The 17,435-nt window shown below is 46.3% G+C and overlaps 1 protein-coding gene across 2 annotated transcripts; it reads left to right on the top strand.

Annotated features, from left to right (window-relative positions):
* Positions 1-15,654: 15,654 nt before the first annotated feature.
* Positions 15,655-16,564, top strand: LOC102263820 (cyclin-dependent kinase 2-associated protein 2). 2 transcript variants are annotated; one of them, XM_014542696.1, is made up of 2 exons: positions 15,655-15,990; positions 16,313-16,564. In XM_014542696.1, exons 1-2 carry the CDS (start codon positions 15,678-15,680, stop codon positions 16,486-16,488), a joined length of 489 nt encoding a protein of 162 aa, XP_014398182.1. In that variant the 5' UTR covers positions 15,655-15,677; the 3' UTR covers positions 16,489-16,564. The 2 variants fall into 2 exon arrangements, with proteins under 2 accessions (XP_014398182.1, XP_005870044.1); XM_005869982.2 differs by having other exon boundaries at positions 15,655-16,505.
* Positions 16,565-17,435: the final 871 nt, after the last annotated feature.

Consider the following 17,435-nt stretch of genomic DNA (forward strand, 5'->3'; position numbering starts at 1 on the left):
AGAAAGTGAGAAGAAGAGAGCTGGGAAATGCTCCAAGATGGCTTCTTTAAAGGAGGGAAATCATAAAAAGAGGTCAATTACAAATAAAATCGAATGTTCTTTACATACTGTTAAAATATGTATACGTTAAGCTTTAAATTATATAAATAACTTTATTTTCATTCAGGTAAGTTTAGCAAGTCCTGCTGATTGCCTGTTCAGTATCCATTCCCACTTTCTCGCTTATGAACAGAATGGTTAAAACTACGCCATCTCCCAGCACCCTGGCGGCTAAGCAAGGCCTCAACTCTGCTCTGGCCAATAAGATGCAGGTGGAAGCCCCTGATGAGGGTGCTCTTGCCTGGATTAAAAGGCAAGGTTTTGCTAGGACAGTGGTTCTCAACCTTGGCTGCACATTAGAATCACCTGGGAATCATTTTAAAATCCTGATTTCTGGGCCTCATCCTCCGGAAATTCTGTTTCTTTGTTACTAATGTTGTGGCCTCACCTCATAACAAAGCGTGCATGCTGAGGGTGACAGAGCGGAGACATGCAGGGCAGCTGGACCCCCGTGGCTGGGCCAAGCTGAGTAACAGCCTGGGCCCTGCTGCCTCCCCTCCTCACCCCAATCAACGGTTAAGAGGTGTTGATTGTTTTTTTTGTTTTTGTTTTGCTATTTGCAGATAAATGGATTCCTGATACCAAACATGATCTCTCTACTCATTTTCAAATACAAAGACGTCTGTTAAAAGAAAAGAAGGGGGGAAAAAAGGCTGTCAACTTGGTGCTCTATAATTTATACAAATGTTCCATAATGTAATTTATAGCTTCCAAATGATATTCAGAGATAGTAAGTCACAAGGAGAGAAAGAGACATTGTCTGATAACTAAGGGCATGTTTCTAAATATCTGATACAAAATATGCAATTGAAAATCTAAAACCCCCATTGTAAAGTGATTTTTAAAAGCTTCTTTTTAAGTCTTCTTGAGAAATAAACATGTTCTGGCCAGGATAAAAATGAAGTATAGGCAAGTATTTACAAAGAGCTACAAGTTATGACTTTTAGTATCTTCAAGATAGATTAAAAAATAAAAAACTGTGGTTTAGTTACTACTTTTATTTTTAAATATAACCTTTCAATAAGAAAGTAACTTATATGTTATGAAAACTGGCAACATCCCAAAATTATACAGAGCTATAATAATAATATTCTTAAGAGAAACATAAAACAACAAAAATTTCTTTCAAGGTGTGAATAATAGAAAATATGTGTGTGTTACTCTCTGCCCCTGGTTCCTGGCACAGAGCTTCTAAATCCCTTGCAATTTCCTAAGTGATAAAAGCACTAATATGTGTTCTAATATTTGGTCCTGGACTCCAGTTCCCAACTCAGGGTCCTAAATCCCTTGGAATTTCCTGAGTGACAAGAGTGCCTTCTGTTCTAATGGGGTGACTGTGGGTGGGCTCCTGGATGGGGGCCCATCACCAGGAAGACCAAGCCAGCACTAGAAGCTTAAGACTTTCAACCCCACTCTCCCCCATCCTCTGGGAGGGGAAAGGGGCTGGATATTGAGCTAATGCTCCATCACGGCCGCCTGAGGAAGCCTCCATAAAATCCTAGTGGTGTGGGGTTCGCAGAGCTTCTGGATAGGTGAGGGGATTGGTACACCCCAGCTCCACGGGAATATCAGCTCCTGGGCTCAGGGCTCCTCCAGACTCGCATCTCTTCATCTGGCTGTTCACTGATACCCTTTATTATGTCCTTCCCTGAGCTCTGTGAGCCATTCCAGCAAATTATCAAGCCCGCGGAGGGGGTTGTGGGGACCCCAATTTAAAACTGGTCAGTCAGAAGTGCAGGTGACAACCTGGGACTCTCAACTGGTGGGATCTGAGGCTAACACCAGGTAGATCGCGTGGAATCAAGGTGAATTACAGGACACCCGCTGGTGCCACAGAGAAGTCCTGGATTATGTGAACAACCCACACATCTGGTGTCAGAGTGTTGTGGGTGTGAGAGTAAAGGAGAAACACAAGAGGAGTGCTTTTCTTTACACATAAGGATAAAAATTATTTTTTTAAACTGTCATTTTCAATCTTGGCCTATGAAATGGTGGGCGCTGAGCCAAGAAAAGGAAATAAAACTATCTCCTGGCTTTAAAAAAATGTATATATGAGCTTTATTTTCTCCAAGTAATTGGGAATTCCAAACTTAGGAACTTTGAATACTTTTAGTTCCCAATAAAAACATGTTGTATAATAAGAACTGGTAAAATTTAACATTTCATAGTCTAGTAATTTCCTTATAAATTGGAATCAGAAAAAAACACATCTATTGGTGAATTAAGTTATTGTTGAAACTCAATTCTTTGTAAGAGGCTGTGAGTTTTTTCTCTGCAGTATTTGTGCACTTACTAAAAAAAGCAAAAATAGAAACATATCATGACATATTTAAATTATACCAAGATTGGGTTTTACAGAAAAAGCAAAATAGCTAAAAGGTTTTGTGGCTTTAATTGTCTGCATTTCCTATACTTATTTTCTTATAAAAACAACAACAGTAAAACCTATTCTACTTACTCTTAATTAATATTAGAAAATATATTAATGTAAAATCAATGTGTATTATAATTAATATTACAAATATGTCAAAATCTAAGTAACTTAATTTTTAAAAAATAAATGGCTTCCAATGAAACCAGACATTGATGTATTTCTATTTATATTTGTTTAGATAATTTTCAATAGAAATATGTTATTATAAATTGTTAATATTATTAATAAGGTATTTTATTATTTACATGTTCTGTTCTAAAGTGGCGTTGGCCTGGCTGGTGTGGCTCAACAGGTGAGCATCAACCCAGGAACCAAGAGGTCACCAGTTCCATTCCTGAGCAGGGTACATGCCCGGGTTGTAGGCTCAATCCTCAGTAGGGGGTGTGCAAGAGGCAGCCTATTGATGTTCCTCTCTCATCGTTGTTTCTCTCTATTCCTCTCCCTTCCTCTCTCTCTCTCTTAAAAAAAATCAATAAAGTGGCTTTGGGACTTTGGATTTGTAAGGTATTGAGTGTAGCAGGAACATGTAGCACCCACCATATGTGAATGGGCTCCTTCATGCTTCCCACCCCCGTGCAGTTAGATGGGGCTGCATGACTAGTCCTGGCCAAAGGGCTATGGATCAAAGTGGTTCCTGTCCCTTCTGGGACTAGCATGGTAGAGCCAGGACGTGACACCACAGCTCTCTCTTTCCCGGCGACTGAGGAAGCCAGGAGTTCCAGAGGGGGTGGCTCTTGATGGTGGACTTTTTGTCAGACTGGATCCAGAGTAACTGTGTGGAGCAGAACTCTCACTGATCCATGGGAGATATGAACTATAAGTGAGAAACAACTTGTGTGTGTTAAGCTACATAGTATCCTACTAATTAACTGAGATAAGAGATATTAGTTTTCATTTAAATAGAATATGCAAAACAAAACTAATAAGAGTTAAAATAATTTTGTTAGTAAATATACATGTATATGCAAAAGTTAGGTTTACATTTTAGGCCATGGAGATAGAGAGTTATAAGATAATTTTAGGCAAAAACTCACATCTTATATTTGTCCGTGTTCTCTACTAATTGCATGGAATGTCTACCTCAGATACTGAGAGTCTCGTGCTTTTCTATTTCCTTGAGTCCCCCTGGGGAAATATAAAAAGAGAATGAAAGTGGCTTTCCCCTTCAAATTATTGGTCCAGTAACTAGATGATGCCAACATGGAAACCTACCTGCAACTGTGAGATGGGAAGCATGCTTGCCTTTATGTGGCTTCCCCAACCATCAGGTGCTCCTTGGAAGCGCTGTCTGATCCCATCCTGTTCTGGGATCAGACCCAGATTCAGGAAAACTTCCCTGGACACAGACCTTTCTCGACGCTTTGCCCATTTCTTCCCATTCTCCGACGCACACTTCTCCTCTCCTTTGCCTTTCATGTCCGGGTTTCGGGTTTGGTGCTATGTCCTTGACTCTGATGCCCCGCTCTCTCCTGTGAAGAGCTCATGCATGCTGCAGCCTCGCTGACTCCAAAGTCAATGCCATTGCAGGTCCCTCCCCAGCACTGGGGTTACCTCCGGCGTCCCTTCTCTCAGCATCTTTACTGAGATGTCCTATAAGAAGCTCAAGCAGCTTCCCCCAACAAGCCTGCTTCTCTTCCTCTGCCCCTCTCTCGACATCCCATCGATCCAGACACCTGGACTATTATCCTTGGAAATCCCCACTTGTCCAAAGTCTTTCCCCAACATTTCTTATTTTTCCTTGATATTTGGACCATTTCTTCTCACACACAGCTCCTCTTACTCATTCTATTGCACCAGCACCATCCCTACTCCACTCCTATCCAATTCAACACTGCTTCAAGTGAGCTTTCTACATGTAAATCTAACCTACCTCTTTCAATATCTCCACATCAAGCAGGGTAGAGCCCCCTTAGCATGGTCCTCCAGGCCTTTTGTGACCTCACCCCTGTGTTTTTATTGAGCCCTTTCCTCTCCATTCCTCTCCCTGGACTCTGGGTGCACCCACACCCCTGGACCCTTGCTCACACTGTACCCTCCTCCTGAAATGCCTCCCTCATCCGGTTGTCTGGCTGAGCGCTGCTCATCATCCAGGTTTCAGTGTGAACACCATCTCCCCCAGGATGCTTTTCCCGCCCTCCAAGCTGACCAGGTCCCCTTCTCTCTGACTCCCCACATTCCTGGGCTTCCCTCTGACATGGACCTATTAGATCATGCTGCCGTGGCCTGTCTACTAGCCTACCTCTCCTCCTCCCTCCCTCCCATGAAGGCTGTCTGTGGGCGGACGGAGGTAGAATCTCCAGGAAGCTGAGCACGCCGCCAGCATCCTGGACAAAGGCACAGGTCCAGAGATTGTATGACGGTGTGAACATGTCGCACAGCACCTGGAGGTGGAAGAGAAACAAAGTTCAGAATGCATGGAGCCAATGCTCGTCTCTAACACTCGTAGCCATCACAGGACCAGTACCAGTGCAAGCCAAGGCTTCAGCGCCCATCCACACCTAGATACAAATGTCTCTCTTCTCAGGAGCCTATTCAATAATGCTGTGTGCACACATTGCATTTGGCACACATTTTAAAATTATTTTGCATGGGATATAACAAAATAAATGTTTATCATAATCCTCTGCTCTAGGGCACAAACCTGTAGTGATACGACAAACAGAGCCCATGTCTGTGTGGGAAATCGCACGTTTTAACCATCCCTGTGAACAGGGCAAATCTTAGTGTATCTGACCCAATTTGTCCCCCGTGACATGGGAACGTTTCAGAGTTTCAGATAACACTGCACACAGAATCACCATGGATGCAGGCAAATGACTTCGGGAAACTTGCCTGGCAAAATTCCTCCACAGCCTGTATAAAAGCACAAGAACGACTTGGTTTCACAATTACGCAGTTAACTACAAAGCACTGGCATTTAAAAATGTATTTGAGCCCGAACCAGTTTGGCTCAGTGGATAGAGCGTCGGCCTGCGGACTGAAGGGCCCCAGGTTCGATTCTGGTCAAGGGCATGTACCTTGGTTGCAGGCACATCCATAGTGGGGGGTGTGCAGGAGGCAGCTGATCGATGTTTCTCTCTCATCGATGTTTCTCTCTCTCTCTCTCTCTCTCTCCCTTCCTCTCTGTAAAAAATCAATAAAATATATTTTTTAATAAATAAAAATGTATTGGAGCCCAGTTGGTTGGAGCATCAGCCTGTACATCGAAAGGTTGCCCAGTTCCATTCCCAGTCAGGGCATATACCTGGATTGCAGGTTCAATTCCCGGTTGGGACACATATGGACAGTAACCGATTCATATCTCTCTCTCTCTCTCTCTCTCTCTCTCTCTCTCTCTCCCCCTTCCTCTCTCTAAGCATGTCCTCAAGTGAGGATTAAATAAATGAAAATGAAAATAAAAAATAATTTTAAAAATGTATTTGAATTCTTTGTGTGTAGTCCTTACTTACAGATCAATTTTGTATATTTTTTCAGAATCAATGATCACACCAAAACTCAAAACACAACAGAAAGGAATTATCTTAGTAGAAGCTAAAAATATCAACTGAAAAACAGACTAGAAGAGGCTTCAGTGTGTCAAAACCTTTTCTGTCACACTAGACTAAAATGCTGTGGCCCAGGGGGAGATAAGGAAGGAACGGTGATGTCCACAAAGCAGAGGTAATAAAATAACAGAAGAGATCAAAGATTATGAGGATGGCCCTGGCCGGTGTGGCTAAGTGGTAAGAGTGTGGGCCTGTGCCCCAAAGGGTCCCACGTTCAGTTTCTGGTCAAGGGCACTAACTGGGTGGCAGGTTTGATTCCAGCCATGATCTGGGTGCATGTGGGAGGCAACCAACCCATGTGTCTCTCTCTCACATCGTGATGTGTATCTCTCTCTCTCTCTCTTTCTCCCTCCCTCTCTCCCTCTCTTGAGCGCACACACGGACGCTCCCTCTCCCTACCTTCCACTCTCTTTAAAAATTAATGGTAAAAATATTCTCAGGTGAAGATTAACAACAACAAAAAGATTATGAGGATCAGAACACCACCACACAAGATGCAAAAGAGCAGAATGGATGCAGTGTAGAGCCATACACTGGAGACAGAACTTTCTTCCAAATTTACAACAACCCTCACATTTTCAAGACTATAATGATACATGAGGATGAAAGAAACTTGCCTCAACCACCAATAATATACAGCAATTTTTGATAACTATGCAAGAGGAAAGAGTGAGTCATCTTTCTGTCCTCCTTGGGAAATAACATGACAAAATTGTTGCCAGATGAAGATCAAAGAATATGCTATCAACTATGTTAGTGAAAAATATTATAGGGCTGTGTCTGTTCATTCAAGCACACTATTATTTTTCTGGTGGTCTCAGCTTTTAGAAATATGACATTTGATGCAATTTCTTTCTTATTCTAAATAAATATCCACATTTTGCCTACTTTTGTATGCATGGTCTTGTATTACTCTCAGTAAAGGACACAAAAAATCTGGGTTCACACCCGTGTTTCTGTGATTCTATCCACAGTCTCCGCCCGGGGCCTGGCACCTCAGACTCGCTCAGTGAACGGAAGAGGGGTGGCTGGGGAGCCGGTGTTATTATTCCTGCCCCCGTGACTCGCCAAGCCACTCCACAGTCTATTCCTTTGCCGAGTAAACTGGTGTCCTTTCTTGTCCCAGGGGCTACGATACCGGGAGCTGGGGGACATGCCTCAGCCTCAGCCGAGTCATCAATCCTGCCCAACCAGCCTGCCCTCACCGAGAAGCTAATGTCCCGGGAACCCTGGTTCTGACGGGTGCAGCTCAGCAAGGAGCCCGCCTGGTGATCGGTAGAAACCAACAGAATGGCTCGGTGCAGGTCCCCACTCGGTGGACAGGCCAGAGGCCCCTTCGCTCCTTCTGAGACGGAAGGCTTCTCACTATTCACCAAGCAGTAGACAACTCCCCTCCTCTCCCACTGCAGGTCCTTGGGAGGGTGCTCAGGCTCACAGACGGCCAGGTCTTCTATTGGCTGCCTGAGTCCAAGAGCAGAGCTGTTATTCATCCTCCTGCTCCAGGGCTGTAGAATTAAAGGCATTTTTCTCCTGGGCACGTTTAAAGGGACCTGGGCACTGTCGTAATGGCTGGCCTCAAACCTTACCTTCCAAAGGGAGGCTGTGGGCTTAATAATTTCTTTGAAGCTTCACTTTCTACTGCTGTCTCCCTCCAGCCCTCATGCTGAGCAGAAGTTGCGGGTGGAGCCAGGCCTCACCAGCGGGCCAGCCCTGGCCCAGTGCAGAGAAGGACACTCACACCGAGCAGGCAAGGCCCGAGGAAGCTGCAGGCTGTGCACTGAAGGACCCGAAACCTTCCCTGCTCTGGTAGAAAGAACCTAGGGAACTTCTAGGGAAAGTAACATGCATGGCCGAAGTGCTTGATTTTGATAGTTAATCTTATCAACACTCTATGAGACTGTTTTATTATTAATCCCATTTTGCAGGTGTGGAAATTGAGGCCCAGATGAACTGACTGGCCCGAGAACAAACAGCTGATAGTAATATTAAGGCAGACAATGAGACCCTGTGTTTAACACTGTTTTCTTTTTTTTTCCTTTTTAAATATGTTTTTATTTATTTTAGAGAGTAAAATCGATGAGAGAGAAACACTGATTGGCTGCCTCCTGCACACCCCCTACTGGGGAGCTAGCCTGCAACTTGGCATGTGCCCTGACCAGGAATCGAACCAGGGACTTCTCGGTGCGGGGACAATGCTCAGCCTACGGAGCCACAGCAGCCAGGGCTAACGCTGTTGTCTTCGTTGTAAAATAACAGTGACCACGAGAGTAAAATCGATGAGAGAGAAACATTGATTGGCTGCCTCCTGCACACCCCCTACTGGGGAGCTAGCCTGCAACTTGGCATGTGCCCTGACCAGGAATCGAACCAGGGACTTCTCGGTGCAGGGACAAGGCTCAGCCTACGGAGCCACAGCAGCCAGGGCTAACGCTGTTGTCTTCGTTGTAAAATAACAGTGACCACAGCCACCTCATGATCGCACACCTACTTCGTGCCAGGCCCTGTGCCAGGCAACGGAGAGTCCAACCTGGGAGGCCTCTTCTCCTCCCACGGCCTTTAAGGAGCTTGTGGGCTGGTGCCAATGCGGCTGTGGAGACAGACATTCGCGCAGGGGGTTCACAGCTCAGTGAAAATACCAACACAATGTGTGTCCGTGAAGGGAAGCCTGGGCAAGTAAGGAAATATTTGCTAATGCAGGTTTAGAAGGAGCTAATTTGCTTCCCACAGTAATTTTCTGCAGAAATCCTTCCATGTTTATTTAAAATAGAGCTGCTTTTAAAGAAGGTGGGAAGCCAGAGAGGTGGAGAACCCGCATCAAATCTTCATTCCTGTCTGTCTCTTTGTACTCTTCCTAGCAACCCCCGTTATATTACCCCCCATTCAATTATGTCTATTTCTCAAGTAAAAACAAAACACGAGGTTCAAAGCACACTTTGTAAAGTACACGATTGTCTAACGACTATGCTGTACGCCCACATGCCCATTGCAGGCTGTGGGGTGTGCAGGAGGCAGCCGATCAATGATGTTTCTATCTCTTTCTCCCTCGCCCTTTCTCTCTGAAATCCATAAAAATATTTTTAAAAAAGAAAATTAAAAGAAAAACAAGATCTAAAAAATGCCCAGAGCCAGGTCACATAGCAGAACCCAAATTTGACGGGTGTGTGACATGGCCAACTGCACTGTCCTCGAGCACACAACCCTGCCTTTTTCGGGGATGCAGCCGTTATGGGAGGGCCAGCACTCGGACCTGGGACTGAGAACCCCATTGGAGGCTGTGTGCCTGCTTCTCTGGCTCCTCCTCCTGCCCCTGCAGCTGCCTCACATCACCAGACCCGAGATTCATTGCAGGCACTGGGGCCTGAGCTCAGCTCTCAGGGGACTGAGTTCGAGGAGCTCGGTGACTCAGGGCCTCTGCTCTGATTCCTGTTAAGCACTCTAGATTTAATAGCTGCTATTAATACAAATTATGCTTCATTAAGCATGAAGCTAAGGAGAGCGTGGCTTGGAGGCTTCAGTTCAATATGGGGCTGAAGGACAAACAGAACGGCTATTTTTAATCCCGGCAATGTCACCAGGGAGAGAGCAGCCGGCGCTGCCTGCGCCTGTTGCCACTGCTGCGAATTTCACATTTTCTAATAAATATCTCTTGTTTGCAGCTCCAGGTGTGACAGCGGTAAACCTTCCTAATCCTTGAGGGATAGTGATACCCAGAACATTTTCCCTTTGGAAAACTTTTTTCTAGAAAACTTGAGAAGGAACAGGGGGAGAAGCTCTCAGCAGGTCCTCCAACAGATGCCTGCCCTGCACCTCCACGGAGGCCCCAGATCTCCCCCTGGGGGTTCGCAGGGCTGGCCACGCTGCCTGGACTGTTACCTTGCTGGCTTTATCCAGAGGAAGCTGGAGAACAGGCGAGATCATGCCTGTGTCATTCTTCTAGATCAGGGGTCAGCAAATGTTCCCTGTAAAAGGCCAGAAAGTAAATCTCTCAGACTTTGTGGGCCCTGTGATCTCTGTTGCAACTACTCAACCCTGTCATTGTAGCACAAAGGCAGCCATAGACTACTTGCAAAGGAATGTGCATGACAGTGTTCCAATAAAACTTTATTGACAAAACTGGGGGGGGGCTAGATTTGACCCCCAGACTATAGAGTACCCTGTCATAGCACAAAGGCAGCCATAGACTACTTGCAAAGGAATGTGCATGACAGTGTTCCAATAAAACTTTATTGACAAAACTGGGGGGGGGGGCGGCTAGATTTGACCCTCAGGCTATAGAGTCTCCCACCTCTGATGCAAAGTTTCTGTTCCATCCTCGATGTTTTTGCTCTTTTATGAACATGCTGGTATCAACTATATCTGTTTACCTACAAAGTCGTGACAACTGACATTCTTTCTTTTCGAATCTCTGTCCATCATACCTGCACAGGATTATGGCTTTACCATGTTTGAATTAGTGGGATTCACTTATTACCTTCACTATGTTCAACCAAGTCTGTGATACACACTTCATGGGATACACATACAATTTGCAATGAGGACTTGTGCTGCGAAGTCAGTTTGCACGCTTTTATGTTTTATATAGTACATGGTCCTCTTATTTGTTCTAAGCATCTGACAATGAGTGCACTGCAATGAGTTCTGCTAATCAAATGCCCCAGTTTATTAGAGTTCTCCAGGAAAACTGAGAGCCAATAGAAGGTAGATGATTATAGATAGATGGGAGGATGGATAGATGACATATAGAAGATAGATAGATAGATAGATAGATAGACAGACAGATAGAGGTATTGACTCACATGATTGTGGAGGCTGAGAAGATCCACAATCCGCTGTCTGCACACTGGAGAAGCCAGCAAGGCCAGTGCTATAGCTCAGGGCCTGGGCAGATTGGATGATGCCCATCCCCAGTGAGGAGGGCCTTATCCTTACTCAGTCCACCAATTCAAATGGTAATCTCTTCCAGAAACATCTTCACAGACACACCCACAAGCAATACTCAACCAGCTATCTGAACATCCCATGGCCCAGCCAAATTGACCCAAAATTCGCCATAACTGTAGGTTAGAGAGTGTTCTGTTAACATCTATTCCCATCTCCTTTGAGAAGTTCCTTGCCCTTGAGTTTGATGTGTTTTGCTTTGGCCAATGAGAGGTTAGAATACATTAAAGGAGGAGAGGCTTGAAATAGCAAGGTTGGGCATCCTTTCACCATAATTACAAGCCAGTAAGATGATAGAGCTGCTACCAAGAGTATACGAGGAACAGGGTCTGTAGAGTCCATCAATAAAAGGCACTTTTAAAAAGAATGCTTGAATAAGATTGCTAGAAAAAAAGAAAAATGTTTTTGAAAAGATTGCTAGGCCAGATGCAAAACTAGTTACTGCCCTACAGAGCAATAAAACCTCTGTCAAACAGAAATACCAGTAAGCATGTAATTTTACAATGCCTGGACTCTAATCAGTAGTAAATAGCAAGGTCAAACACAGGGACATTCTCATAAAGGCTTAAATAATCTTTGGTTGAGCCAGTTAACCATTCAAAGGACATCTGCCTACACTTTTGCCTTATTTCAAACTCTAAGTATATTTTCTTTACCACAAACATGGAGAACAGCCTTGCTTTGTGAGGGAAAAGCTGTGTCCTTGATCCGCATGCTCAGAACTCCTTTCTCACAGCAGACCTGGTGCCGTTTGCTGATGTGGTCACCAGGGTAGATAAACCACAAGTTTTGGACACCATGTTGGCCCAGCTATTCTACCAGGAGCAGGGGATGAATGTGGTGGCTTATTCTCAGACTGACAGCTATGGCAGCCCATAGCTCTGCTGTGTTCCTTGACCTTGGGGACCACCCAAGGGGTTTCAGCTCAGACAATAGATTGGGATGAGTGGTCAAAGGATTTTACTGCCTCACCATATCTAGTGGGATGTCACCAAAGCAAATATTGTAACATCCCAAACCCTTCACCAAGATGCAAATAACCACAAATATTTACTGTTCCTAATAGTACAATATCTTCTTTAACTCCATCCTTTCCTATTAACATAACATCCCTTGGAGGGGGTCAAAGGGGCACAGGCTGTCGGGCACAGGCAAAGTTAAATGCACGTAGATTTATCTCAGTGCGTGGTGAGCAACACTCACACTTCAACACCCAGAACAGATATAAGGGTGCTGGACAGACTGCAGGAAGGCTTCCTGAATCTCTTAGGGCTTTGCCAGAAGTCTCAAGTTTCTTCCCCTCTACAGACCGAAGATGAGGGGTGGCCAATTTTGACTGCAGAGAGCGAGTTAGTAAATACTTTGGGTCCCGCGAGCCCTGTGATCTCTGCTGCCACTACCCGACTCTGGTTTGTAAGCAGCGATGCACAAAACATGAACAAATGAGTGTGGCTGTGTCCCAGTAATTTACCAGAACAGGTGGCAAGCTAAATTTGGCCCATGGGCCATCTTTTGCCAACCCTGATCTAAATCAACACGACAAAGACCCCTCCCATGGTTGCATAATCCTGATGTGCTGGCTTCCTGCACTTCTGGACCTCACCCTTAAAGGGAGGTAACTGTGGGTGTGCTTTTTCCCAGCTTATGTGAAATCCATCCTGACATGCAATTAGCTCAACCCTCCCCTCCCCTGGGCAGCAGCTTTGGGGGTGCATACAATAGCTCCTTAGAAGTGAGCAAGGGGAATGTGAAGGCTGGAGACCATGTGTTGTGGTAAAATGGAGCCTTAGGAACCTCGGGTTACAGCTCCACTCACCAGGAGACAGAACCGGTAGAGGCAGCTCCAAAGGCCAATGTCTCAGCTGATGGGGGGTGGAGGCGGGGCACTGCACTCATGGAGGAGCTGTGGGTTGAGGCAGTCCGTGGCCAGGCTCAGAGCAGGCCAGTGGCTGACATGGACATGGACATGAACATGAAGGTGGAAGTGGTCAGAGGCTGAGCTGGGCCTGAGCAGCAGCCGGAAGCTGAGCGGCTGTAAAGCGGAGCCCCAGGGTGTGGAAAGGAGGTAAGGAGGTGGGAGAGGGCCGCTGCCAGCAGAAGTCACAGCCAAAGCCCCTTTCTGCCTGCACAGCCGCGGACCAGGCGCTGGGAAATGAGTGATGCAGGCTTCGGCAGCCCTTCCAGAAGCTGTCCTGGAATAATCTTAGAAAACTTCTTTAATAAGCCGTATGGAACTAACTTTTTATCTTTAAATAAAACAGCAGAAAGAAAAGGATTCTGAAAACAAGGCCTTTGAAATGCTGAACTTCAATCCCCTTGGAACAGCTGCTAGTAAATAAGCTGCACAGAAGTAACTTTCTTTTTCCTTTGAAAGAAAAAGGAAAAAATGAGTTCCCAAAACAGAGCCTTTGAAAGAAAGTCTTTGAAACAACCCCACCTCTGTTCCAAAATTGGACCAGCCAGTCTAGAAAAGACAATGAGACACAAATCAGTGCAGGCAACATGAAATGTGTTGTTTGGTTGCTATTGTAACTCATCTATAAAATATGTGCTCCCAGGGGAGAAACAGAGAAAAGACCCTCCTATTCCACCCTCCAAGCCCTCCCATCCCATGCCCTGTGGAGGAGAATGCACACTGGGCAGGCAAAAAGGGTTTGGGGGTCAAGGTGTTGCTATCCTACCCCTATCATTTCCAAATGGTATATCGCATTCCAGTTAATTAATGTGAAAATTAACCAACCAAGACTAAATATTGATCCTCTCCACAACTGCCACAGTGTAGCTAATTCAAAGCTTTGGAGGTTGATTCTGGACTTCAAGTTCATACGGAAGGTATATCCGGGCTAAAACTCTGCCCTCAGGTGTTAATAAGTTGAATATGCAGGTACATCCTTTCAAATTGTATATGTATCACGAAGGTATTTATTTGTATCTTGTTGTTTTGAGCTTCGCCTGTGCCTCACACATCCAGGAGGGTTATGACAGGTGGCTGGCTCCTTGCCCCGATGGCCCACATCCTTCAATCCCAGTGAACTGCATCTCCACTAGTGGTGTGAGTTTGATCATTCACCCAGCACATGACTCACATCCCATACTTAAAAAAGAAAAAAGAGTAGGCTTTGGATCAAGAGAGCATTGTAAATATGTCATTTGAAGGCTCCTTCCTTTCCTCCAATCTAAGCACACAGTAATAACACATGAAATATAAAATGAAATTGCTAAAAAGTCATAGTCTAGTTCAAAATCAAGATGACTGTGTCTATGCTGTGAAGTGGTTAGTAGACACTGAAGCTGCTGTCTTTAAGCGCTCGGTTAGTCTGGGGTGTCTGGGAGTTTTATTCCTGTAGAAAGTAGATGTGGGTAGAAAGTATATGTGCTGAATAGCCAGTGAGGGACCCAGGTCAGGCTCACTGCTTAGGGCTTCTAGGAGAGATTTTCTTACCAATAGAGCATTTGCAGGGGAAAAAGCTACTGTTTTCTGCCTACATCTCCCATCTCACCTGATATGTTACTGTGCGATGACAGGATGCCTGAAGCTGAGACATGAGACAGGCTCTTGCAACTATTGAGGAAAAGAAGGTAAACTGGCCTGGAATCCTGACGTTGTTGGACCACTCAGTGTGTCCCGGCCACCAAGCCTCCGTACTTCTGAAGTAAATAATACACTTCACATTGTTTAATCCAGGGGTGGGTGCCGGAAGACGGTCCATCCTTGCTGCTTGACACAGTCGCTGCAGGGAAGAAACATCTGCACAGCATATGTTTCAAGGGACCTGGTGTATATAGCATACTGTTCTTAATATGTTTGCTCCCCTTCTTGGCGCTATGTGTTTTAACCAAGGTCACCTCTCCGAGAAAGGTTGTTTCCCCAGGTAGGGATTTTTCTCTGAAGTTAGGGAGGGAATAAAACCCCTTAACTAAGTGCCAGGCAGGTAGTTAATCACTTAAACTATGAACAATCACGCTTACGCTACATAATCTTTACTCCCTGGAATGGAGATAAGAAACGCCCTAACTTTTGGAATAGAAATTGACGATTAAAATCAACTGGTATAAATACAGATGTAACAAGACAATAAAACACAGAACCTGGCTGGAAAGGCACGCTCCTTGGCAGCGGTAACAGCAGCCCACATGGACCAAGGCTACAGCAATCCCAGCTAAACCGAGGCCTGGCTGCGCAGAGCGGGAGCAGATGTGCAAAGCAACGTGAGTGAGGCGCGGGGGTCGTGCCCACACCTTTGAAGAACCCCACAGGGGGAACCGCAAGCAACTGGACTCCCGTCCAGGCTCCGAGGCCCCGCCTCTCGAGTCTTGGGACTAATCGGTTTGAGAGTGCGCGGTGCCAAGCAGCGAACTCTCCAATTGCAGAGGGCGACAGGCACTGGCCAATCTGAAGCAGACAGGTGCAAGGTCCTGAAAGCAGTGACCAATCAGCAGCGGTTGCAGCCTATTGGGGCTGGTCTCGGCCAATGAGGAGGTCCAAGTGACATCTTTGCTCACCAATCGGGAGTGAGAGAGCGTTTGTGCCTGTCCGCCCTTTCGGCCAGAGGTCTATTTACTAGGGGCGTGCAGCCCGCCTGCCAATCAGAGCGCAGCTGAGTGGCCAGGCAGCCAACCCCGGAGGAGCATCCGCCGTGCGAAGCACCCAAGAGTTGGGGATGTCCTACAAACCCATCGCCCCCGCCCCCAGCAGCACCCCGGGCTCCAGCACCCCTGGGCCCGGCACCCCAGTCCTTACAGCCGGAAGTGTCACCTCGCCATCGGGCTCGGTGCCTGGAGCTGCTGCCCCTTTCAGACCACTGTTTAACGACTTTGGACCGCCCTCCATGGGCTATGTGCAGGCAATGAAGCCACCCGGCGCCCAGGGCTCCCAGAGCACCTACACGGACTTGTCGGTCATAGAGGAGATGGGCAAAGAGATCCGGCCCACCTATGCCGGCAGCAAGAGCGCCATGGAGCGCCTGAAGAGAGGCATCATCCATGCCCGGGCCCTAGTCAGAGAGTGCCTGGCAGAGGCAGAGCAGAACGCCCGCACGTAACAGGAAGCACCTCCGCCTCGAGTCTGGACCTTTCCTGGCCACTGCAGGGCACCTGCTTCTCCCTGGCCTTCACCCCGAGTTGCACTTCCTGTCCTGTGTCCCTTGGTGGGTACTCTCCAGGAACCGGGGGTGGCTCTCACTCGTTGGCAGCACTAACTTGGAACCCCTGGAATACTTAGCAGCGAGGTCACTGTGAGTCCCACTCATGAGCTGCCGTCAGTGTTGATGCAACTGGAGTTTTCTTCTTCCTGTAGCCCCCACGACTCAGCACTTACCCAGGACTTCTCACCACTTTGTCCCAGACCCCTTCTCCCCCAGCAGGCTTTCAGAAGGCCTGTCACCTCCCTGCCTTGTCTCCTGGGCCATAGCCTCTCTTTTCGCAGTGTGTCTTTTGCTAAACATGCCCTTTTTTTGTATAAATAAAAGATAATTTGGAGTTGTTCTCTCAGCTCTTAGCCTTTCTGAGTCTGGTACTTCTGCTAAGCCTGGTGGCTGGGAAGAAAGTGGGAAAGAGAAGACTCAGAGTGGTGCAGTGGGTGGGAGAGAGGCCAATGCAGCCTGGCCCTGCCTTGCCCCATGCTGTCCATTAACCTTGGGAGGGACCCGGCTCCTGTCTGCCTGCCCTCAGCCTTCCCAGCTTTAAGTAGTGGAAAGAGTTGAGCTCCGGTAGCTGAGAGCCTGGCCTTGCTTCGCATGGTGCCACCAGGGGGCATTGGCAAAAACAAAACAAACAAACAAAAAAAACTGGCTAGAGAACCTGGCTAGGCTGCTGATCAACTGAACGCTGTCTCCGTGTCATTCCTTCTTCGCCGACTCTGTCCACACCTTTGGGAACCCCTGGACCTGCTGGGGTTGGACCCCAACAGGTGGGGAACCTTGTTTCTGCCAAGGACCGTTTGGATAACATCATCTGTGGGCCATACAAGACTGTCAACTTAAAAACTAGCCTGCTATATCTGGTCAAACATCTAATCACCACTAATGCCTTGGCAGGGCCAGACCAAATGATTTCTCGGGCCTTATACAGCCCACGGGCCGAAAGTTCCCCACCCCTGGTTTACCAGTGTTGGTTGGATTTCCTCTCACGTGAAGTCAAACGCACCCTAATTGAAATAGTATCTGTTTGGATAGGGTGGTGGTGCAAGACCTCCTTTTCAGATGAGCTTGCAAACAAACATTTCAAAACACATTAGGAAATCAAATGCAGCAAAATATAGGAAACAAAATAAACTAATAAATAATCAAACATGAATTCACTCAAGATGAAAGTAAAATTATAGAGAGTCTGACAATGACTTTAAATAAAGGCCTAGGATCCTCAGTGAGAAGAAAAACATAATAAAAGGGACAGAAATTACAAGAAAAAATTAGGCAGAA

This window comes from Myotis brandtii, unplaced genomic scaffold (assembly GCF_000412655.1).
Source record: "Myotis brandtii unplaced genomic scaffold, ASM41265v1 scaffold312, whole genome shotgun sequence".
In the NCBI taxonomy this organism is placed as follows: Eukaryota; Metazoa; Chordata; class Mammalia; order Chiroptera; family Vespertilionidae; genus Myotis; species Myotis brandtii.